General features: G+C 41.4%; 1 protein-coding gene across 2 annotated transcripts in view; it reads right to left on the reverse strand.

Moving 5' to 3' along the window:
• The window catches only part of LOC120369035 (2,4-dienoyl-CoA reductase, mitochondrial-like), a 50995-nt gene that overhangs the window by 15313 nt on the left and 9237 nt on the right, over window positions 1-26445 (reverse strand). For both annotated transcript variants that reach the window (XM_039481915.1, XM_039481916.1), the window contains exons 2-8: window positions 26138-26294; window positions 23451-23542; window positions 22276-22508; window positions 11470-11706; window positions 10373-10450; window positions 8606-8822; window positions 925-1133 (exon numbers count right to left, since the gene is read on the reverse strand). In XM_039481915.1, coding sequence (XP_039337849.1) covers window positions 925-1133; window positions 8606-8822; window positions 10373-10450; window positions 11470-11706; window positions 22276-22508; window positions 23451-23542; window positions 26138-26294 — 1223 coding nt within the window. The remainder of the gene's footprint in view (window positions 1-924; window positions 1134-8605; window positions 8823-10372; window positions 10451-11469; window positions 11707-22275; window positions 22509-23450; window positions 23543-26137; window positions 26295-26445) is intronic.

The raw sequence follows: 26445 nt of genomic DNA on the forward strand, positions 1-26445 counted from the left end.
TAGTCTTCACTTTTCAGAAGAGTTTATGGATTTTTTTTTAAAATGCACGATGTAAAAATTTGATATAAAATGGCTGATGCAGAAAAATTTCTATTGTCATTTTAATTCAGCTATTGTGTTGCCAAAATTTTCAAATGATGAGTAATAATATTGGGTGTCTCAAGTATTGGGCACTCCAACTGATACCCCACAAAAGAATCTGATTTTCAGCACCCCACCCTCTCAAAATCAGGTCTCTTTTTAAGGTGTCTCACGTTGGACACCAATAATCACTAGTTACTTTTGATAATCTTGGCCTAAATGTATACCTGATTCACAGTGTTGGCAGAACTGAATTTTTATTTTTTTATAATTTCAACAGATAATACCAACGGCTATTTTTAAGCATTTTAAAACATTTTTATCTATTTAAATGTTCACAGTTGAAAAAAAATGCTTAAAATCTATAATGGTATGCAATTTGCATTTAGTTAAATTTTCATAGTTGTGGGAAATTATGGGGAGGAGTCCATTATTTAATGACAACAGACACTGAAATATAAAAAGTCAATGCTTAATAACCATTAAAACACAAATTGTCAACATCACATGTCAAAATATACAAAGTAAATATCCTTAAACTCTAAATAAGTTCTCAGGCGGCATTTTTCTTACTTTGCTTATCTGTAAATTTCAGTTATGGATGGAAATATTTTTTCATTAGTTTGCGTGTGTTCGCTGAAATCGACATTTACTGTACTGACAAAAATCTACGATGGCCAAGCCTACAGATACATAGCCAAACTATTATTAACACCCCCACTAACATACGTTTGATTTTATGATGATAATTAGCAACAAGAATATTATTAAACCTTTGGCTAAGTCAAATGCTCAGAAAACAGCTAAATTTCTGTGGAAAATAGTACAAATCCTCATACTTACTTGGCAGCACAAAAACAAGCCTCGTAAATTAACATTAAAAGTTTTGTCCCATTCTTCCAGTGAAGTGTCTTCACTTGAAGAATTCATGTTGATTCCAGCGTTGTTACAGGCAATATGAACTGTGCCCCATCTAGCTACAATTGCATCAAGAATCCTTTGCACGTCTTCAGGTTTGCTTACATCTGCTCCAATTGCCATGTTTTTTATCCCTAGATTAAAATGAGATTGATAAAACAAATATAGGCATTCATAGAAAACAAGGGATCATTTCTTGTGTACCTAGTTACTAATTCTTCAAACAAACAAACAAACAAACAAGAAAACCAGTTTTATCACCACTCCACTGAGGACAGCAAATTATGTGCTATTTATGGAAGCATGATGCATTGGGAAATGAATCTTTTCAAGTTTTTAAGTTTAACTTTTGTAGACTGCACTTACTATAGTCTAACACACAATCAACTTATCTAAAATCAGAGTTCTGACTCTCCAGTTGAAAGAAGCTTTGAATACTACCCCATCTTCTGGTCAAAAGTCTAACTGCAGCTTATCAACTAAAGTGTTGGTCATTCCAACAATTCTCTGGATCATAAAGTGCATCACTTTTAGATGACAGTTATTAGCTCATAAACAAGATAAAACAGAGGAATATTTTATTTGTTGTGCTACAGATGTTTTTACAGTGAACCCCAGATGTCACAGAAATTGAATCAATTTGTCAGCCAAACTGATTCTAAATATCAGGTTTTTAGAGTTTGGAGTGTACATATTTCTGTAATGCGTAATGGTGTATGCAAAAGCCATCCAGAATTATAGCTGTGATTTAAACATGAAAATCTAAATATTCAGAATTATGGTGCACACAGTAACTAATTCAGTGCCATCGCAGCTACACATTAAAGCACAAAAGTTAATATCATTAGTAAATAGCTGTAAAAGTATCTTATGGATGTGAAATGTGACCAATAAATTTGCTTTTGCATCAATAACTTTGCATATCTTGCCTTTTGCACATGTACAATCTCAATCAAAAATTATTCCAGGGCAGATTTTGCATTTCATGTTTTATTACTGAATATGCTAGAAAGTTGATTTTTAAATAAAACGTGAAACCTTATTTTTTCCTAAGGCTCCAATCCAGCAGAACACTTGAAGTCAATGAAACTACAAACGTGTTTAACGTTAAGCATGTGTCCAAGTGTTCTGCTTGACTGGGAATTAGTTCACAGGAGTGCAGGCAGCCATTATAGTTATAGCACAGATCAGTATTCTGTGAGCAAGAAACAATGGATATGGAAGAAATTATATATTATAAACAGGATCATAATAGATCTGCTCTCACGTGGTTTATTAATAAAAACAGGAAATAGTCAATAACTGAAAAATAAGCCATATAATATGCCAAAAAGGAAAATGTCTAGTCTTTTCCCAAGAAGAAATGTTTTAATATATCTTCTGAAGCATTATAGGAAAGCCCACAGGGTCTTTTTTAGGAGGGGGCGAGGAGCTTCACATTCCCATATATATATATATATATATATATATATATATATATATATATATATATATATATATATATATATATATATATATATATATATATCTAACTATACACAGTAATATCAAGTGGATCAAACTCTAGACTTGTGCGGAAGACACCTGAATTCTAGTGCCAGTTCCGCCAGTGGCCAGTTGTAATGTGGGTGTCACTTTGTCTCTTTGTGCCTCCATTTCCCTATCTGTAAAATGGAGATAAGGATACTGGCCTCCTTTGTAAAGTGCCTTGAGAGCTATGGATGGAAACGCCCTGTTTACCAGCTAGATGTTATTATTAATTATTATTATTATTAACCTGTACTCCGACACTGCTGGCAGAACATGTAGAGAACTCCACAAGGTCCTGTCCCTTACAGGGATAACAGAGCCCTATAACTATATTAAAAACTAGCATCTTTCAACAAGGCAACAGACACTGGGCTAGATTCACAGAAGTGAATTCTCAAAAATCTCAGCTCAGCTGCCCCCAAACTCTGTTAGTGCCTAAATTTGCTCGGCACCTACATTTTTGCAGTAGAAGTCCCTAGGTGCCTGTATTTCTGCCAGTGGGCTTGTACATGTGCATGTCCCCCACTAGGCATCTGGACACCTATGCCCCCAGAGCAAGGCGTGAACTGGGGGGGGGGGGGAAGATCAGCATTCTGCCACCAAATTCAACTGTGGGCCTGATCCAGTAAGCAAACTCAGAGCTACCCTGCCAGATCAGATCAGGCGACCATAGGCGAATTTACACACAAGAACATAAGAACGGCCATGCTGGGTCAGACCAAAGGTCCATCTAGCCCAATATCCTTTCTTCCGACAGTGGCCAATGCCAATGCCAGGTGCTCCCAAGGGAATGAACAGAACAGGTAATCATCAAGTGATCCATCCCCTGCGTCCATTCCCAGCTTCTGGCAAACAGAGGCTAGGAATACAATATATATTCTTTTATACAGTGTATGTGATAAATACACTGAAAATAATCAAAATTATCTAACATTTCCATCTACGCCTAAATTGTCTCCTAAGTGTGTAAATAGTTGGTGTTACTATAATCTTTTCATTGCTTTTATTAACTTTATATGCTAACATGGGTATAAGTGTGTACCAAATTGAGGCTTTCTTCCCCTCTAATGAATATATCACAAAGAGCAGGTCAAAGAATAGAAAAGTGGGAATTTAAAAAGAATGCATTGGCTTCTCAGAATGTTGTTGTAATTTTGACTTTTCTCAATATGTTGGATAATGGGAAAATGTTGATATGCTATAATACTTGCCAAAGCCCCCATAAAACTGATGAAAATGTGCATTGAAATCGACAGGTTTTATGACAAATTTTGCTGAAAACTCAAAAATCCAAAAATGCTGACCAGCTCCATCGGTATATCTGCTTTTGCTTCTATGCTAACAGACTTTGTCCATTAGTTGAAGAAGTCGAATCTCACGCTTTTCGGTCCAGAAATCTGCCTTTCAGTCCATGCATATGACCCAACAACCAGGCTATTCATTCTTCAACACCTTGGTACCAATGTGCTGAGGTGCCAAAAATATCTCCTTTGAGGAGTAACTGGTGTCCTACACTACTCAGGATTGTCCATTGACCTATGTTGGTTTGTCTCAAACCTCTGTGTGTGTGTGTGTGTGTGTGTGTGTGTGTATATACAGACACACCAAAATGTAAACATATTCCTATGTTATCACTAGTCCTGCAATCGGATCTGTGGAGATGGACTCCTGAGCCTGCATGGAGTCTGTCTGACTGACTGCAGCGGCGATCCAGCCACATAGATAAGATTGCAGAATCGGGGCCTTACCTTGTATTCATAGGTATAAAGAAGATTTTTCCCCCAGAGTTCACCCTATTTTACACTACACAGAATTTCATCAAGATCATTTTCGCCACCTTTTTTGCAACATTTCCCAGCATCCCGACTCCCACCAGTGGTGATACATTCCTAGAGTTCTTTTCCCCTTCGGCATAAAATAAAAGTGTTTTGAGACAAAATGAATAATATTTTTGCTGCAATGTAGTGATTGTGCAGAAGAGATATTAATAATTGCTGTACCTTATCAAAGTCACACTTAAATCAGGAAATCCAATGGCTAACATATGGGTCTGATCTCCCATTGATGTACACCGTGTAACTCCCATTAAAGTTAACAGGAGTTGTGTGCATGCAACAGTGAGAGAATAGTCCCCAGATAGGATCCAAGCATCACATCAAACAATTAAGAAATTCTGTTCTCCCCAGGTACATATCCCCAGCTGCCATTAATGCTAATGGGAGTGATATGTGAGCATCTAAAGAAGGACTGAAATGTGGTTTCTCTTTAAAAATAGTTTACCAAATTTAGCCAGTACTAATCGTATCCATTAAATTGCTCTAGAGCCTGAAAAGGTAAAGAACCCTCTTTAAATAATATACTAAAAAGAAAATTAAACAGTTAGAAAGGTAGTCTTAAAGTGGTAGCCCAGTTCTGAGCCTATAAATCCAAGATAATTCAGAGTTAAAGCTAAAGCCGTCTATTTAAGTCCTGATGCTGCTGCAGATGTTTGTTGAGATGAGCAATTTCAGGCATCTAAGCATGATTCTGGTCATTTAACACACATGAGGGCAGTGGGACTCATGGGAGTGTTTGCAGGATTGGGGGCCTTAAAATGTATGTTATGGGTCAGTTTATTGCAGAATTCTCTCAAAGCCCTAGATACAGCATGTATAATGTCAACAGACTCCGGTCGTCAGTGGGTAGGATCGAACCTGGGACCACTGGAACTAAACGCATGAGCCTCTCCTGTATGAGCTAAAAGAGACATGGCTCTTAGTCAAAGCTGTAGCAGACTCACCAATCTCTAGCTGGGTTATATACCACTAGAGGAGGACAGAGCATCGCACAAAGCAGACATGGGTTCCATGTGCAGTGCACATGGAACAGTTTTTTCTGCAACAGTGGATTAACTATGTGGAGTTCATGGAAACAGCTTTCCGGTTAAACCAGCCAAAGACACAGCTGGAAAGGAGTGAAGCACTTGATTTAGTCCTCTGTGGCAGTGACTGTCTTGTTATGTGTGGGTACATCCGCCCAGCACAAGCCAAAGACTGGGATTGCCATGTTTCTATGTCTAAAACTCGTTCTGGGGTGATGGCACCACTAATGAAGGCAGCCAAATGTTCCTTGATACACAATACACAAAATGCACAAATGTAAGGAACTCTTATGATTGATCTTTTCAGAATCTTTCAATGTGTGTTCCAATCAGGTGATGATGCAGGGCAGTGTTTCTCAACCTGTCAAGCTGGTGATCCTTTAATTTGAAATCAAACTCCCTTACAAGTTTTACTTTTATTTTTATAGTAAGTGCATCTGTAATAAACCTGTATAATTTACACGAGAATAGAGCTGGTCAGAACATTTTCAACTAAATGTATTTTCAGCTAAATATTCTGTTTCATCCAAGCCAAAAATGTTACATGGAGATGTATTGATTTTGAACAAATTTGCAGTGGAAAGATTGCTGGGGTCCAGGATGGACTCTAGGGTCACTTCTGAGAGAGATTAAAAATCTGGACCATTTTGATCCAAAAATGGACATTTTGGACACAATTCAGTTTTACAAACACTTTAAAAAAATTGTTTTCATTCCAATGCAGGTCAAAAACAAATGTCAAAACTTCCAAGTTGTGACAAAACCGAATTGTCATCCTCCAGCCAGTTCTGTTTGAAAGGTTGACAGTGAATTCTTTACCTTAAAGGGCAAGGATGTGTGGGGAGTGAGAGATGGAGGTTTTTCTCTTTGCTTTAGATTGTAATAAAAACTTCATGCCTTACTACCACTCTGATTGCTTTGTGTCAACCCCCTAGGAGAAACAAACCCTTGGTTGAGAAACACTGGGCATCAGTTGAGGAAAGAATGATAAACTCCTCTGCTGAAACTGTCCCAGAGAAAAGTTAAACTGGGCTTCCAAAAGGAGTTTGCCAACAGTCAAATTGTCACATCTCCAACAAAGTCTCATGTTTCCCTTAAAATAACCCATTTTCTTCAGAATACCCTGCTTGATACATATAATCTAACCGTGAAAGCATGTCCAAAAGGCTAGTTAACTTTCAAGGAGTAGCTATGGTGTTCCAGGATCCTTCGGTGTACAAGAACATGAAACTTTTTCAGGAAGGAAGAATGGGATATCTCAAGGAATTTGTTCTGATCTATAATGACCTAGAACTGAACTGCTCTGGATCCCACTACAAAGTCAAAGATCCAATGACCAGACCCAGTAATCAAAGCCTTACCATTAGACTGGTATTCAATGACCTAGGTAAAATGAGTCTCACATCACTTAGTACTGTTTCTGCTGCATAAACTAGCACCTTTTTAACAGTCTTACCGGCGAGACCAAGGATTGTATAAACATGGAGTCTAAACCACTCCTTTCTCTGACAGAGATATGCCCTCAGGAAATGGACTGAGGCACTATGGCAGGACAGTGGAAGGAAGTTTTATTGCCACTGCTTGCACTGTAACTGTTCTGCAGAAGAACCAAATGGATTATGGCGTTGCAATGCTGCAAACATACTTTTCACAACCAATTTTCATTTTAGAAGGAAAATTTTTACTTCAGCTAATGCACCACAAAAAAACTCACCTAGGTTCTTCCTGCAGTAGTATACAGGCTATTGCAATATCCGTTTACACAAATATTAGAATACGGACCCAGATGGCAGCATCCCACTTTCCTGAATGAAGCTACATCTTTGATGATATTGAAGAATCCGATGTAACAGAAGGCTTGGATATACTTTCACAAGAGGAATTCTAAAATGAGTGATACTTCATCTCTTTTCTCATTAAAACTCTATTTCCAATTGTCTCTGTTTCCTTTATGAATATAGCTTAGCTTTATCATATTTGCAAATGTCTTTGGAGAGGAATTGAATTTTATGTCCTATTGTAGTAATAAAAACACAAAATGTAAATGGTTTGTAGAAGATTTCACCTATTGTTTGGGATTTTACTTGTGATGTATGTCAGTATCGTGTACTTATATCTGACCTCTATGCTTTTCACTCATGCATGTTTTGAGGAAGTATGGCCAAGGTTTTCAAAAGTGACTATTGATGATTTTGGATGGCTTTAAAAAGATCGGCACCCAAAAATTAGGAGGCCAGATTTTCAGAAAGTGCTGGCTACCCTGGCCACTGAAAATCGGGACCTTTCAATGGGTCCCAAATTGGGCAACCAAAATCAGGCAGTCCTGAAAATCTTTTTTTTTTCCCCAGTATGTTTATGTCTGGCATATGCCTCAAAGCTGATCCCCATTAAAAATGTCAGGCGTGATCAGCATTGCTTCTCTTCAGCCCCTTCCCTAGCTCCTCTCCTTGCTTTCTGCCCTGTGAACAAATCATTCCTCAATGATGGCTACGCTATGATGCAGTGAGTGGAAGTAAAGGCACACACACAATGCCTGCAGCCTTTTCTCAGGCAAAATCCTCATGGAAGCTAATGGGTTCTGAACAAAGACTTTGGCCCATAATTATTAGATATACAGGAGACAGATTCACGCCATAAGAAATATTATCCTACGCACCCAGGACATGTGGCCGTGTGATTGGTTGTGTGTGTGAAAGGAGAAGCTGTGGTTGGGATATGTACTAAAGGGTGCATGGGCTGTGTCTGGCTTTTCTTTATCAGCTACATCTTAAGTGTCTTAGCTGCCACGTGATATAATGTATGGAACACCTCTCTTTCTGGATGATTGATGTGTATTATATAGCACTTATTAATAAAAGATTGATATTCTCTGTGCCCGTCAGTCATGGCTCATTTTCCTTCAGGTACCCCAGATAAAGAGTTTTATATGGGGTAATTTGCTTTCCTGGTTGCACTTACTCTGCGAGGTAACACCAGCAGGCAATGTGACATTGGTTATTGCTTGCGGAGGCAGCGCTAAGATGCTGCATGATGCGACTGTGGCATGCGTGTGCTATTTGCTATTTGACTTATTCTGCATCAAAACTCGACACAAGATATTCTCCAATAGGCTGCCAGCTACGAAAGTTTAAAATAACAAAGCACACAGACATTACAGGGATGCACACTGTAGAAGTGCAAGTATAAGAGCAACCAGAGAGTTAGTACACTGCTTACCTTTCAGGCTGAGCTCTTCTGCTACCACTTCCGCCTTTGCAAGTACCAGATCAACAATGGCAACCTTAGCCCCTGCTTCCCCTAATGCATGAGCAAAGGCTCTTCCTATCCCCTGGCCTCCACCTGTGATGTAGGCCACTTTGCCATCCAAACGCAGGCGATCAAGGATGTGACATCTGTTATAGCCCCAAAAGACATCATCTTTCACCAGTTCTTTCTGTAGCAAAACAGCACAATGCACTGAGGGTCAAAATTCAGTTATGTTAAACCCATTAGCCTCCCCTCCCCCCTCCCACAAATCATAGAAAATTAGGGATGGAAGAGACCTCAGTAGGTCATTTAGTCCAACCCCCTGCTCAAGGCAGGACCTACCCCAAGTAAATCATCCCAGCCAGGGCTTTGTCAAGCAGGCCTTAAAAACCTCTAAGGAAGGAGATTCCACCACCTCCCTAGGTAACCCATTCCAGTGCTTCACCACCCTCCTAGTGAAATAGTTTTTCCTAATATCCAACCTAGACCTCCCCACTGTAACTTGAGACTATTTCTCCTTGTTCTGTCATCTGTCACCTCTGAGAACAGTCGAGCTCCATCCTCTTTGGAACCCCCTTCAGGCAGTCGAAGGCTGCTATCAAATCCCCCCTCACTCTTCTGCTCTGCAGACTAAATAAGCCCAGTTCCCTCAGCCTCTTCTCGTAAGTCATGTGCCCCAGCCCCATAATCATTTTCATTGCCCTCCACTGGACTCTCCAATTTGTCCACATCCTTTCTGTAGTGGGGGGGCCCAAAACTGGATGCAATACTGCAGATGTGGCCTCACCAATGCCAAATAGAGAGGAATAATCACTTCCCTCGATCTGCTGGCTCCTACTAATGCATCCCAATATGCCATTAGCCCTCTTGGTAAAAAGGGCACACTGCTCAGGTGTGTTAGGGTGGGGGGGTAGAATGTGCCAGGAGCTGTTCCTTCCTGCCCTATTACTTTGGTGCAGAAGGTAGGATGAAATCAGGCTGCCCAGTTCAGTGAAGTCCAAATGCCAGCAGAGCTCTCAGCTCCAGAGGGGGTATGGAGGGGCAAGGCAATGGGGCAGAATGGCTCTGCTCTGCTGCTGAAAATTTCACTGGATGCTCTAGTTACATAAGTGTAGGGTAGCGCACTTCTCAATGAATTCCCTTGCGTACCCAGGGGTCGTGGTGAATGTCAAAGGCATAACACCTCCAAAGGCACAATGTACTTTCAACCCCTCCACTACGGGTATGTCTGTGGCTGGCCTGGGCAAGCTGACTTGGGCTCTCGGGGCTCAGACTGAGGAGCTGTTTAACTGCAGTGTAGACGTTCAGGCTCGGGATGGGGCTGTAGGACCTGCAAGGCGGGAGGCTTTAATCCAGGGAACGGTGGGGGAGGGAAACTGGGTGCATATTGCATAGCGGACATGTAAAGGGATAGGGTAGGAGGGGGGGAAATGGCAGGGTTACTGTAATCAGCGATACAATGATATAAAGAAAACAGCTGGCTGCCCCACGGCACACTATAATTTATGATGTGCCTCACTCCGATACTTGTTTCTTTTATGATTCTTACTCTTTAGGCAATTACTGGGGAAAGCGATGCATGCAGGATCCATTCTTCAAACGGGATTGTCTCTCTAATGCGTCAAGTGAAAACAAAGGGTGACATCCTGGCCCCAGTGAAATCACTGGGAATTTTGCTACTGACTTCAGCGGGGGCCAGGATTTCAGCCATGCTGCTTATGGAGAGAAAATACACACCTTTGATTCAATCACCCTATCTGCGTGTGCACGGCTCCTTCGGATGACACTCATTCCGCCTTGCACAGGTAAAATAACCTGGAAAAACACAAGTGTCCAAATCAACACTGAAACCTTTCAACTTCAGGGGACACCACACTGGCCCTAAGCCAGAGACCACTGACCTATGTTGGAGAGTCTTCCATGGACTTCAGTGGGCTTTGGGCTAGGCCCATGCTGGGTATTATGGTGGTTTTCTCTTTGCATGCTGCTCCCTGCACTTGGAAGTCCCTTCCTATCCCAATATGACAGTCCTCCATGTTACCTCAGATTCCCATTCAAGACTCACTACTTTTACAAATGCTAGATCAATAAAAACGTCATTTTGTCTTCCAGTTTTATAAACAAGAGACAGCCTCTGGGACTTCCAGTGCATCTGATTTTGATTGTCTCATGAGATTTTATGTTCTTTGGGACTTGTACCGAGATCACTCTTGGAGCTTAATAATTAATAAATAAATAAATAACTTTTAATATTCTCTGGACAATCTTACCTACCGCTGTTTGTGTACTTCTGTATATTGCTTACATTTTACGCTCCACCACTACGATTTGCGGGCCTGAACTAGTGACCTGGTGCCATTGTCTAGGTGGCAACCATACCTTAGTGAAAATGACACAGCATCTTGTAGACCCAACGCCACTGTCCAAACACAAGAAAGTAAGATGTGCAGGCTAGGTACCAGGGTGACTTAGTGGTTAAGAGTAAATTTCAGGGCCTGGATAGTTAAAGTGTCAAAGACCCTCTTCTGCAATTGAAGTCAATTGTTCTTGATGACAAAATTGAGCAGGATGATGCACAGTATGAATCATTTGGATCTAGTAAATCATGCTTAGTGTTCCACTGAGTGAATAAAATCATGACTCCTTTTTGGTTCTCTTGCATACACTGCTAGAACTGACCAAAGTATTTTTTCTAGCATGGCCACTACTGTAGGGAATAGACAGCAAGAGTGAGAGAGCCTACGTCCAGGACTCTTAAAAAACAATACTGCTGAAGCAATTTCATAGATGCTTACAATACCAATATAACCCTTAACTAATTGTATAGCACTAACCTGCTCAACGCGAGGATCTGAATTAATTACATTATTTAGGTTTCTGACAGCTAATACATTTTCATCAGATATGTTCTCCAGGTAAACTTGTCCTTTCATGAGAGTATTCTCCACACAGATCACTCCATCCATTCTCAGCAAGTAGTTATCCATGACAAAGTTGTAGTAGTTAACGGCATTTCTTTGATCAGCATCAATAAAAACTATATCAAAGTGTTCACCCACAGCCACTAACTCCTGGAGAAAAAGAAATGTCAAAAAGTACTGTTTCTATGCAGGTGGAGGGTCTTGGAACCATCCTTCATATGAAATACATGAAAAACGCCTAACAGAAAATACTATTTTAAAGTAATATTTCTAATCACGGGTCATTTCTGCTTGAAAGCAACTTTTTGATTTACAGTGAACAAGATAGAACTGGTTGAGATGCTTCTGTATACAGGTTGCCATAGCTATCTACATACTATCTATCCACACAGATAGGTCAAACCCTTTAAATTCCTCCTACCAGTGCCAGTGCCCACATCTATGTGAACAACTGAATCCACAATCTTTTAATACCTCAAAGTACCACATTCCCAGCTGTTTATGGGTGCTTGCGGTACAAGTCAGAGGAAATACAAATCAAGATCTCTTGCATTGGCTTAGAGCAGGGGCCGGCAACCTTTCAGAAGTGCTGTGCCGAGTCTTCATTTATTCACTCTGATGTAAGGTTTCGCGTGCCAGTATTACATTTTAACATTTTTAGAAGATCTTTCTATAAGTCTATAATATATAACTAAACTATTGTTGTATGTAAAGTAAATAAGATTTTTAAAATGTTTAAGAAGCTTCATTTAAAATTAAATTAAAATGCAGAGCCCCCCGGACCAGTGGCCAGGACCTGGGCAGTGCGAGTGTCACTGAAAATCAGCTCGCTTGCCACCTTCGGCACACATGCCATAGGTTGCCTACCCCTGGCTTAGAGGCACATCTGTACCTCCTCACTGTGGGGTGTGCCTGCATTTATATTCAATACATTTTATAAAGCTGCATGTAGCAGGAAATATATGATAGAATTTTCACACATGCTCAGTGTTGACTTAACTCTATTGAAGTCAACAGGAGTTTTACTATAGACTTCAATGGCAGCAGAGTTAGGCCAATGTTGAATGTAGCAATACACAACAAGGAAAATATTTTTGAAGAGAATTTAAAAAAAAACCAACTCATGAAACAAAGGCACAAAGATAGTGAGGGAGTCTATCACAACACATCCAAGCGCCCAAGTCTACAATTCCTGATTAGCATCTGAACAATGCCATTCTCATGGGTGTGACCCTTGCACTCTCTCTCTCTATAGATATAATATAGTCATACCATCATGCACCTGCTGTCTGTGTTTTGGTAAATGGACAGGTTAGGAGACTGCTGCTGGGACACCACATCTTTTGTTAGCAAACTTGGCTTATGTCCCTGGCATGGTGGCTTATGAGATTAGTAGACTCTCTCAAGTCTAGCTCCTGGTGAGTTGTGGACCTCTCGCAGAAATGTCCACCATTAGTGGAAGTAATCTGCCACAGCCTGTTGTGTGGATAAACATAAGTCTTCATACTCCAGGGCTGCCAATGCAGCACTTTTCACCAACCCTAAGGTCTAGATCACGGCATTCCCACAGGACCAGATTAAGGGGAAGTGCACAGTTGTGCTGTCCCAGAAGTAGACCAAGAGTCACAATTCAGTCCCTAATGCTTCCTTTGCATGAGCTCAGCTACAAGGACTGATGCACGGTAAAGGGGTAGCAGAGTGAAAGCTTCACCCACTCCTGCTTGTGCCTGCTCAACCCCTGCCCACCTATATGGGAGAGAGTGTAATAGTTGTCAGGAGCGCCTCTCCCTTGCTCATTTTGGTGCACGACAAAGATAACCCACATAGGTGAGTTAGGGGGCATCTCACACCCATTAATCTTCTGCATAGTTTGTCCCAGGGGTCATGAATTAACCCTCTATGCACGTTAAAATATAGTCAGAGAAGTTCCTTCTTTCCTGTGCCAGTGATTATTTTGTATGTGTCTATCATGAACGTTCTTATTTGACTTCTCTCTACACTAAGCAGACCTAATCTTTTAATCTGTCTCCATATGGAAGTATCTCTGGACCACTTCTATTTCTTCCCTATATCTTTTTGAGATGTGTTGACCAGAGCGGAACACAATATGTAAGGTGAGGGCATACAACTGATTTATACAATAGCGCTATAATACCTTTAACTTTATTTTCTATCCTTTTCTTCAGACATCCTACCATTTTATTTTGATCACCACCGTACACCAAGCAGATGTTTGCACTGAGCTCTCCACAAGACCCCTGGCTTTTTTCCTGAGTGTATTCAGTTATTTGTCGAAAGCAGCAATGCGCGAGAGTAGTTACAATTATTTGTTCTAATGTGCATCACCTTGCACATGTGAACAATAGATTTCATCTGCCATCATGCTGCTCAGTTACCTAGCTCTAATAGGTCCCCCTGGACTTAGGCACAGTCTTCTCTACTCTTAACTAACCTAAATAATTTTGAGTCATCTGCAAAATGTTGCTACCTCACTGTTTACTCTTGTTTCCAGACTATTAATGCACCATCACCTCGCTGTTCAACTTTATACCGTATTGAACACTGACCGCTTATTCCTAGTTCTTTGATTCTTTCTCCTAGCCAGATTCTGATCAGGACAGGACTGTGCCTCTCACCCATGATTCTCAGTTCCTTTTATAGCACCTCTAATGGTTTTTTTGAATGAGGTAGTGACCATGCTGTCATGGAGCCTAGAGGAAGTTCAAAGGCACAGTGTAATGGCCCTTGTCTCTAGTAGCTCCCTAGAGGCTACTACAGGTCTTGGGAGATTTCTGGGTTTAGGAATGAAGCCTCTCTACTTCCAAGGGCGAGCAAATCCCTCTGCCTCTCACCAGAAGAACAGGGAGGAATTGCAGAGGTTACACTAATCTGAACAGAAGACCCCACACACACATAACTTTTGTTGCTCTGGGTTACAGCAGAGACACCTATACATACAGAATATAAGAGAATCAAATCCTCAGGATCGGATGGCACACACCTAAAAGTGATGAAGAAATTTAAGAATGAAGCAGCTAAATTGCTCCCCAAAATATACAATCTCATTAAAATAAGTGATTGTGATAGAGCAGTGGTCTCCAAAGTGGAGTGCGCGCACCCCAGGGGGTGCGCAAGAGGATCCTTCGGGGTGCACAGCAGGAGGAGCGCCACCGGAGCAGCGCTGCTCCCTCCTCTCCTCCCCTCGGCAGTCAGCTTTTTTTTTGCGCTTTGATAGTTCGTCCAGGAGCAGAGGGTATGTGCTCAAAAAATTTTTACTGATGGGGTGCGCGATCAAAAAAAGTTTGGAGATCACTGTTATAGAGGATGCTCATACTGATTATGATGATTGGTGATCAGGTGCATGGTCTTATAGATTACCTGTGTGGTGACTGATGCCCTCTTTGCCCAGAGAGCTGCTCTGGCACACTCAGAATTCAATCTGGGGCCATTTGATCTCCAGCTGCATGTGTTTCAACAATGCAACATTTCACCCATCTACCTAGAGCAGATTTAAATTATTTTAAGCCTCGGCATTTAGACTAAAAAGGAGACTAATGACGTTTTCCTGGACTGATTGTTTCTATCCCAGTAAATCTTAACAGCACTTCTCATCTCCAGCTTTTTCTCTGTCATGTTAAGACTTTGGGCAAAATGAGGAAGAGCGATATCCTGTGATGTATGAAAGGAAGAGTTAACCTTAGTAACAAATGACTTTGAAGTATGAAGTATTGTCTTATCCTTCTGGAATATGTAGCAAGGTTCATGTCTTCTAGCAGAGGTTTCAGAAACTCTTCTAAAAAGGTGATTCGGACCATCAAGCATGTATTTATAGTGAGAAAATATGGGAAATTAGATAACTCATCCATCTGCACTGGAGTTATGAAAGCTCAACGCACCGTGGTCTGGTCAGAGGTGAGGAAGATAAGCCTGAGTGTTAGTATGGATAGACACACTGCTATAAGGCACTTAGATAGCATTGGGATGTCTACCAGAGACATGCATGAGCCTATATTTATGATACTTTTTACTGTTGCGATATAAGAGATCAGATGTAATTGCAGGAGAGCTTAAGACCAAATCTAGGCTATCTTGTAATAGATCCAGGAGATCTGGGTTATCTGGTTTCCTGGAGATGATCTTGTTATCTCAACACTAATAAGAGACTTTGACTATACTCCTACATAGGCCGAAGTAGTGGAAGGTCTGTGGAAGGCTAGGAAGGTCACCATTATTTTGGGAAAGTATCATCTTGTGTAGGCTTGTTACTCAATAGCCAAGCGGTCAGGTTCAGGTAATCTGGGGAGGGAAGGAGGAGCAATTCTTTGAATAAGAGCTTGCTGGGAGGATAGATTGAAGGTCCCTTGAAAATTCCACTAGGTCTGAGAACCATGGCCAGTTTGGGTTGACTAGAATAACCATTGTTTCCTCCTTTTTGATTTTTCAAATTACCCTTCTTGCTACAGAAGGAAGACATGCAGTAGCGGATTTGCCCCTCTCTGGGCCAGAGCATCTGTCCCCAGTGATTTCTGGTTTGCTTCCCTAGTGAAGAAAAAGCTTTTTGGCATGTTTTTACTGAAATAGGTCTACCTGGGGATTGCCTAGTGCCCTGGATATCAACTGGATTTATTCATGATTCAGACACCAGTCTGAGATCGTTACCTGCTGACAATGTATCTGCTTTTGTGATCCCTTCTATGTAGAATGACCTGCTGGAACAGCTTAGGTCATTTAGGTCACTAGCTTAGGGACAGATATAGTTATTCTTTCTCGTGTCTTTAGTCCAGAGGAATCCATTAAATTCCTTCTTGCTCAGTCTTCCCTATGGCGTAATCTCTGCGCATGAGATCAGAAGACACAAGAGCTGGCAATAAAGATACATGGATGACACTCACTTTTGTGTCACCGCGGCTCTGTATTTCAGCGATCATCTCCTGCCTGGGAAGACTGTGGCCCTGTCGGTCTCTGATGAAGCTTTGGAGAGGAGAGAGGATGCAGAGGCCTCAACAAGCCATCCGGTCTCTCACCCCCTTCCACTGGCAGAGTGAGTCCTATGGGCAGGGAGCAGTTGTGGCTAAGATCCCCTGAAAGGTACCACGTAGCCATTGCTTGGTTCTGTTTGGGCAGGATTTAAACAGAGAGAAGGAGCTTAGTGTAAGCTCTGTTTGGGGAGCAATGCACACACAATATTGGTACTGTAAGGGAGCGGATAGGATTGGAGGGGGGGGGATTCTTCTCACTGCCATCCCCAGGAGTACCTTTAAAATATGGGATTGCAATGGGTAGAGAAGGGCTGTGGCCCAACCCAGGATCCCGTGGGCAGTCTGACCTGTCTTTACTATTTGCAGGAAGAGAGGTGCAGCCCAAGTATCTTGGACTGGGTGAGAGGCTGAGATCCAGAAGGAAATCATTTGTCTGCAAAACATTTGGCGGAAACCCATTTGGGAACAATTTCTGTGCAGTCCCCATCCCTCTGCTACAGAAGCATCAAGACAAATTGTCTTAATCCAGAGTTAGCTTGGCTGCCTGCAATTATTGTTTTTTCTTACAGTAAATTATTTCTTTTTTAAAAAATCATAGAACCGTGTAGCATATTGAAAGTACGCTGGAAGACAACATGTTAAAGAGCATAGAACTATTGCTAGTTACGGCAAAAAAAAATTAGAGACAAGACACCCTGAATGAGCAAATGAATGAATCTTCCACCAAATCTTATTTAAAACCTGATGTAGTCTTAATTGGAACCACGGCTCACTGCAAGTACCTCCAGACTCGCTCAGCAGAATGACTGTCCAGTTTCTTTGATATGGATCGTATAGTCAGTATATTCTAATAAAGATAAACTCCAAACTCATTACCTTTGATACACCTTGTTCTTGACCTAAATGTAATAGTAATTTTTCCTTAGGGTACATGATATACATGAAAAAGTTCAACTTCCTTTTAAAACACCATTAGAATATTTTACTGTATGTGGACATACACTCTGGTTACTCCTAAATGCTATTCTATTGAGTACAGTTTATATTCACTGGCAAAGCTAAATCTCAGGGGAAGCTAGAGAGGGAATGCAATTTCTAGTAATAACAGCTCACAACAGTGAATACTATCCACTTATCCCCACAATTTCCAGCTATTTTGGACTCCTTTCTGAATTAACCTTTCATATCAAAAGGAGCAATTCTGCACACTAGAGACTCCGACACAATTTCATGCATAATTTATTCACTCAGTTCAACATTAAACGCAGAGTCCTTGACTTTGTCAAGGTGGATTCTGTTGGCAGACTTCACAAGCAGCAAAACAGGAGAAATGAGATCTGCAACTCAACCTATTCACCTATTCTCTCTAGTAAAGAGGCGGGGGGGGGAACAGAGAGAGAAAAAACCCTACATGGTTGCACAATGCCCTGCAATCAGCGCAATCTTCTGCAAGCACGTTATTTTTTTTACATTGTATTTTAGATTTTGAAATGGCCATAACAAAAACAACAGACTTGAATCGTTTCCCCTGCACTTTGCATTCACCTTGGGCCCAATCCTGCATTCTTTGTTCAACAAAAACTCCCCCACAAGTCAATGGGAGTTTTGTATGCAGGACTGGGCTCATTATGTACGACCCTTGCATATGTGTGAAGGCATGTTATTCAGCTAGAATACCACACATCCGAGTATTTTTTGAAAGGGTTTTGTTTGGAAATGATTCTGGAGTGTCAATGTGAGCATCAGAAGTCTGAACACAGAAAAGGGAAGCTTCCGTGCTTATTTCAAAAGAGTTTAAAATTATTGAAGTTGTGCATATATGTATGCAACATACCTCTTTTTTCCCCACTCGGAAAGAAATGTATTTTTGGTCATTCATCTGTACCAAATTCGGGACCCAAGAGACTGTTTTTTCATGCAAGGAAGTGGATTAAGAACACCTTATGCTAGGCTACCACTGCCCTTTGCTGCCTATTTTCACTTGCACCTAAAGCAGGTTTGAACCAAGTATTCAAATGTGAAAAGGCTATTGCATTATTATTATACACTCTGCCTCTTCCATGGACAGATTTGTATATGCCAGCCACCTGCAGGAGGTAGGTCCCTACACAAGCGGAGAATCCCTTCAGAAGTGGTAGCTACATTTCTAGGAAAGATTTTACTGCACTGCACATAAAGAGCTGCAGGTGAGGAGAAGTTGCCAAAATGCATTAACAAACATGCAGCTTTTCACCATAAGCAGCGTGTCTATCTCAGGCCCTGCTCCAGCAAAGCACTTAAGCATGTGCTTAACTCTAAGCTTATGAGTACACCCATTAACTTTAGTGGGAGTACTATGCTAATCTAAATACTGTACAACCTGGTAGCATTCTGAGGCACGGATGGAATATATAGTGCTCAGAAAATATGCCAGGCAGTCCTATTAAAGATGACTTCAGCATGCATGATGTATCTTCCCAGTGTTGGTGGCATGCAGTGTTCACAGAGTTGATTTCTACCTGCAGTGCTAAACAAAACAAAGCCATGCAATAGGATGTGCAGAGCAGGTAATCTTTGACAAAGGGACTAAGTATCTTGCTACATTTATATGTCTAAGTAACCAGAGGGAGAGGCTTTGGGAAGCCTGCATGGGGGGGGGAATACATGTATCCTCTGTGCTCTGCTGCTATGCTGCATGGAAGCTCCATCACGGCAGTAGAGAGGGCTCTGGGGATGGGATGAATTAGGAAAGCTGTGGAATCATGTCCAGTAGGTATGACCTATATGGATCAAATTTGCTGAATAGCTGTGGGCACAGTTCCTGTAGAGCCTATTGCAGATTATGGGCCACAGTAACATTCAAGGAGAATTTTTGTTGCCACTCTATGACTTGGGGGTCAGGACGATTCTGTCTCCCATGACCCCTGTGGAGCATCTGTGAAGAAAACTAATTTATTGGGGCTCTGTCATGGAAGAGAGCAATTGGGCTGAGCTTTCATCTCTTCATAAGTTTAAGACCAGAAGGGACCATTACATCATCTAGTCTGACCTCCCACATATCAAGACATTACATTTCACCCAGAGAATCCAGAGAATGCTGAGCCCAATGACTTGCTAAACTAAAGCATTTTAGCTCTCGGGAGACTCATCTATTGTGCGCCACCGGCAGAGGACAGGAGAGAGACTTAGGCACCATTAGAGCCCAATGTCACCAGAAGGGAACTGATTAGGTGACATATGTCCTGATGATCCTACCAGGCAACCCATGCTACATTCTCCGGAGGGAAACAGAAAACTCCCAGTGTTGTCAGCCCATCTGACCCACAGGAAAATTCCTGGTGGTCAGTTAGACCCTGAGCACATGAGCACGACACACCAATCAGGCACCTAAGACAGTGGATTCTCCATACTATCTCAGAGCACCGGTTCACCACAACACTGTCTAGCTCTAAGGTTAAGAGAAAGAAGCTAACACACGTCTCATTGAGCACCTGTGTAAGGTACACAGATATCTGACCACTTCAACAGAAGAAGAACATAACTAAAAACATCTTTTCGCTCTAAGAAATCAACTTGAGCTGCACACAGGCATTTTCAGCTCTTGTTTTTACAGGTTTACCTAAAAATGTCACTGGGATTTTCACAGCTGCCCAATGGAGGTTAGAAGCACAACTCATCAATTTCAAAGGGAATTGTGCACCTAAACCCACCCCCTGTTCTTTTTAAAATGTAATGTCTTTTCCATGAAAAATATGTTACTGTCATTACTGCTGAACCTTAAACATTTTTTTTCCATGTACATAAGAACGGACATACTGGGTCAGACCAATGGTCCATCCAGCCCAGTATCCTGTCTGCCGACAGTGGCCAATGCCAGGTGCTTCAGAAGAAATTAACAGAACAGGGCAATTATAATATGATCCATCTCCTGTCATCCAGTCAGAGGCTTAGGGATACCAGAGCATGGTTCTGCATCCCTGATCATTTTGGCTAATAGCCATTGATGGAGCTATCCCCCATTATCTTATCTAATTCTTTTTTGAACCCAGTATTGCTTTGGCTTTCACAACACCTCCTGGCCATGAGTTCCACAGGTTGTAGTTAATCTAACAAAATTCCCATCTCCTAAGAGAGTGATCCTACTCCTGTTGAAGTCAATGACAAATTGTCCATTGACTTCATTGGTGCAGGGTCAAGCGCTGATACAGTCATTCTTCAATCGTTTCATAACAAGGAATCCACAGCCATGAGGCAATAAGCACCTCCAACCAAATAGCGAACACCTTGGACTCCCACTAGCTTAAATGGGAGTTCAAGGCACTGAGCCTCCTGCAGGATTATGCTTGGAATGTTCTTTTGGTGGTTGCTGATAAGAAGCAACAATAAGATATAAAATCAATTGCAGCATTATGTTTCAAGGATTTAATTTTCATGTCTTCGCTCCCATTCTGGTCCCTTCTTTAATCTCTTCACAGCAGGTACCCCGCCTGCCTCTAGATATTTTAATTCAGTCACAGTAAGTCAGTTGCACAGAATGAGCACTAGAGAGCAACAGCAATTCAATTATTTTCACACTCACTGCAGGGAGCAAGGATTTTACACACCACTCGTTGCAGGTGATCTGTATCATTTCGTGTTCAGGATGCATGCCAAAGCTCTTTGTTTCTTTCCTATCAATTGCATAGGTCACAAAAGCCAGAGGTCAAAAAGCTCCTGGCCATTCAATTTTAGAAACGAATACAATCCCGGCTAATGCAAATAATGTTACACTTTAAACTGACGTCATTTTCAGTCTCAAATTGATTGGCATTAGTACTAGAAATGTCCCTTACTTAATGACGTCTACCATGGGTTATCAGCAGAAATAGAACCCTCAACCTTCCGAATCAAATGTTTGGGTAGCTAACACTTCAGATAAAGGAGTGCCTCCATTAGCAGGTATCAGTGGTAGGCTTTACTCTCCCATGGGACCAGCTAATGGACAAGACAAACCAAATCTAGCTACCATGCTAGATAATGCTTTGGAAGTGGAAAACTTTTGTCCTGATTCCCTGATTGTGTCATCAGTAGGAAGATATCTAGAGAGTATCACCAAAGCGAAGACCTCGACCACTTTAGCTACAGAACTTGGTCCCTCTTTTATAAACTGTACCAGATGGCTAGTCTCTGTGGGGTCAGTCACAGAGGGCCACATGTATACTTTCTCCATGTGTTGCTTTGGGAATCATAGGCTCTGATCCAAAGCCCATTGAAGTTAGTGGAAAAGCTTCAATTGACTTCTATGGGTTTGAGCCAAAGTCCACTGAATTTAGAGATGAATTGTTCTCTTGATTAAAAAGTTTCAACGCTTCTAGATAGGGAAAAGAAACAATACCATGTGATTTAGCAGTCCAGTCACGCACCAGGAATAACAAACAGCCCCAACTAAATAGTTGAAATGAACAGTTCTTGAACAATCCACGCACTGAACATTTTTTTTTTCATATTTGCAAATGACAAAGAAATCAGGCTAAATCAGCAAACAACCTGTGGACAGGAAATAGGACTAAATGTATTTGTAACCAATACCACAACCAGCTGTAAAACAAATATCCCCTTCCTTAAGATTGTAACCACTTTGGGCAGGAAATGTCTTTTTGTTCTGTGCAGCATCTCATGTTAAATGGGATCCTGGTCCATGACTGGGGCTCCTAAATGCTACAATAATACAAATAATGAATTATTAGTAGTAGTAGTAATTAATAATAATAAGTGAGTTTACCTCCAAAGTGTCTGCTATTGGCCCCACTTTCACACTTATCTGTTTAACATGAGATGAGTAATCAGACGCTTCCTGGCTTTTCACTCCAAGATATGGCTCTACTGCACATGCAGTTATTTTTCCATCATCTGGCAATGCCTCCGCCATAGCAAGGATACTGTAACCTTTAAGCCTGCCAATTAATAAAATCCTCTTGGCTCCAACCATATGAACAAACATCCTGAGAACTTGGCCTATTCAAAGAATAGAAGAAACTGTTAAAAATAACCATATTAAAGACAATACATTGTTCACAGTGAAAATTAAATCTAACTTCTAAGTGATCATCCTTTTTTTTCTTTTTTAATCACATTGTAAAACACTTTAGAATAGGGGTTTAACAACAGAATCTGACAGCATCTCATCTAAAACGCTGCTAACGACAACAGAATGAAAGTACTGGTTTTAAGTGTAGAACCTTTATCATCAATGCTGGTATTGTTTAAGTGCTTGTTAAATAGTGCTTGAAATATTGCATATTTTAACATTCCCCCCAGAAGAAAATGGTTTTAAGATGTCTCCTGTATTCTTTCTGGGACCAGGTTAAAAAAAATCACATTACCTTGCATTTGCTCTTAGAGTCATTATCCCTAGACAGCACCATCATTTAAGAAATTTATCATCAGCGCTGTCCTTTGAACAATGTATTAGTGTAATACATTACAAGAGTGCTTCACTGCAATGATGTATCATGGAAAAGATGGCAACATCTGGGAAGAATGAGTCCAGGAATAGATTTAGTGCAATAGCTTTGCACGTGAACACAACCCCAAGTGTCGTTAGTTTGGAGAGGACCAATACTTGCCCCACTGCGAGCACACTTAAACAACCTCTGCCAACCTGCCATTTGAAAAAAAATGGCCCTTCACCACATTAATCTGATCTCTTTATTGTTTGTGAAAGAGGCAGAGCAGGTCTGAAAATTAGATTTTCAAGAAAAATGAAGAAGAATCCAACCATAGAAAAACCTCTCATTTAAATCCTTTTTGTCTCAAACACTTTCACATTGTCTGTCTACACCCATCAAACCCTCTCTCCGGATGCATGGGATATAGTGGTACAAGCATCATGGTCTTACTGGTATCTGGCATTCAAAATTTGTAGCATTTAATTATGACTTGGACTGATGGACTTGCCTTTTAGATAGCCAGAGGCACATTCTTTATGAGGCTTAACTTTCGTTTCAACTCCTGCGACATTCAGTTGCCAGCCTTCGAGTGAGGCTGTTCTAAAAAGGAAACAATCAGCTGAGTGTTAGTGTCCTGTACAAAATCTGCAAATCTCTCCCCATCCAATCCCTCCACACACACACACACACACACACAAGACAGGGCATGCCCACAAATAATGGAATTATATGCAAGAACATTGGGGCCCGGAAGAACAGCTGGTACCCTGAATGACAAGGGTCCCCAGAGGGCTCTGTAGCAGGCAAGCAGCATCACAAGAAGAAAAAGAATAGATTGCTCTGCTGCGGTAAGTTCCAGAGCCTCCTATGCTCCACAAGTGACAGAATTCCGTGTCAATCTAGCTCTAGAATAGCAAAAACTCCCCAGGCATCAGGTAGGATGTGGTCATGGTTTATATAAAACAGAACAGCTGTAAAGGAAAGGAGATCCATCATTGAGAGCTGATGTGTGGCACCTCCCCAGCTGTTCTTGGTATGTTATCTCTGTGACCTCTGTGACTGGGCTGCCAACTCCAAAACGGAGCTACTGCCTTCAGAAGACTCAATTCCTTGGAGATGGAGCTCATGTAACCTCCTCCCTGTAACCTGGGAAGAACCCACTGGACATCAGGAGACTCCCTGAAGATAATCTTGGGAGTCGCCAGGCATTATTCCACAGAGCCTAACTAGCATACAGTGTATGCCAATCAAACAGGGCTAAATAAGGGTATGTCTACACAGCAACTAAACACCCTGGCCTGTGTCAGATGATTTGGGCTTGTGGGGCTCAGGCTACAGGGCTGTAAAACTGCTATGTAAAGTTTCAGGCTTGGGCTGGCGCCCGAGCGCTGGGACCCCAGGAGTAGGGAGGCTCTGCTTTGGAAAGAAGACAGCATGGGATATCAAAGACGACAAGAGCCACCAGGCAGGCAAGATTCCCCCATCTGAAGAGAATAGCCGCCACCGCCGTCAATCCCAGGAGGCTTGTGATGTTTCTGCAGGCCAGAATTTTACGCCACGAAGCTATTTTTACTCTCCTCCCCCCCGCCAACCTTCAGTAAAATGAGAAAGAATTCATAACCCATATCAGACACACTCAGATAATCCAAGCCTTGACGAGCTGAACATTTCCTATAACCTCTTTTCTGCCCCTCACAAATGCTTTAACAACTTTAATAAGATAATGTATAGCTATTATCATACAGCTAGTGCAAGTCAAACAACTATCAGCTATTATTTCAGCAACAGAACTAATGCTCAGCGTTCCCGTAATCCACAGACTGGAACAGTTTACACATTGTCAATTTCAGAAAGAACTGGCTTTTTCCACAGATCAGAATTTATGCTGATAGATGGGAACTATTTAGCAGACCCTACACACTCAGGTAATATGCTGCAGCTCAAAGAGGAATAATGAGGGTATCAACTGGACTTCTGAATTAATGATACCTAAAATTAGTTTAATTAATTAGTTTAGTTACTAAAATAATTTAGTTAGCAGCATAATTAATATTTGTAAAGCACTTTTGAGAGAAAAGCTCTACTGCATACAAAGGCTATTACTGTTGGGCTGAATCCTCAGGCTCCTAATATGTTTTATACAGAAAGTTCATCTGTGTTTACTCTTAACTAGAAGCAGCAAATAGAGAACAGCATTTAAAAAAAACAATGGCTGCATTCGAGCAGGATCTCCAGTGTTGCAGATGGTTAAAAACACAGCTTGTTATTATTAGTGGTTAAATCCTGACATTCCTTCTGAGGCCTTGATCCTGCAATGAGCTCCACATGGGGGGGGATCCCTGTGCCTGGACAGAGCCCCAGTGAAGTCCAGGTGAAGGTCAAGGCAGCATTGGGGCCTTAGCTATTAACCAATTGTTTTGCCAAATCCTTACTCAGACAAATTCCCTGGTTTTCCAGGAACAGAGAAGAATCAAGCCCCTTCTTTCTTGGCTCTCCTAAAACCAGTCCAAAAAACCATTGCACTATGGGTTTTTAATGAGTTCTAAAAGAGACGAAAACTGTGAAATGGTATGCATATGGTGACTCTACCAAGGGGGGGCGGTGGATGCTCCATCTCTTGAAGTCTTCAGATCAAGACTGGATGCCTTTCTGAAAGATATGCTTTAGTCAAATACAAGTCCTGGGGCTCAGTATGGGGAATTGGATCACATTCTATGGCTTGTGTTCTACACAAGGTCTCTTCTATTCAGGTCGTTATACCATGTTCATCACCACAGTATCAGCGCGTCCACCATTAATGCATTAAGGAACATGACTAACATCTGTCTTATGTTTGTTTTCTCATCCTCTCCCCAGGGGGAGAAGTGTGTGCAGTGCAGTTTTGGTTTGGATTTTTTTATTATTATATTTTAAATATATAATATATAACAAACATGTAACAATGTGTGTGTGTTTGCATGCACCACCCCCCACCCCACATAGGTACATTGCTTTGTGTTTGTGTTAAAGAAGGCAAGGTTAAAGAAATGTGCCTTGCACTTTACAGTGGAAGGAGGTGAAGTGGTTGTTCCTGCAGGAGTTTATTCCACAGTCTTGGGGCAGCACTGAGATTATGGGTCCCTTAGGCCCTTGAAAATCTACGGCTTTGATCAGACCATGAGAAAAATGCACAAGGTAACAAATAAATCTCATTACTTTGCAGTTGCCATTGCGTCCAGGTAAGGGTCCAGTCCAACAGCAACCTCCAGAGCTTTCTGTAAATAATGTTTTAGCTGTTCAGGAACACGCGAGTCACTGTGGGCTATTTCTCTGGCTTTCCTGAGGTTCTCAGCAATGAGCCCAATTGGTGTTTCTGAAAGAACACACAAAAGGAAGTACTTTTCAAACTGAATGTGGCAGTACCTGGTACAGTGATTTTGTGACTGCTCAGGGTTTAATGGTTGTCCAGTGGAAAATGTGGGAGGAGGAGGGCAGGGGCGGCTCCAGGCACCAGCGCTCCAAGC

This window comes from Mauremys reevesii, linkage group 7 (assembly GCF_016161935.1).
Source record: "Mauremys reevesii isolate NIE-2019 linkage group 7, ASM1616193v1, whole genome shotgun sequence".
Lineage (NCBI taxonomy): Eukaryota > Metazoa > Chordata > Testudines > Geoemydidae > Mauremys > Mauremys reevesii.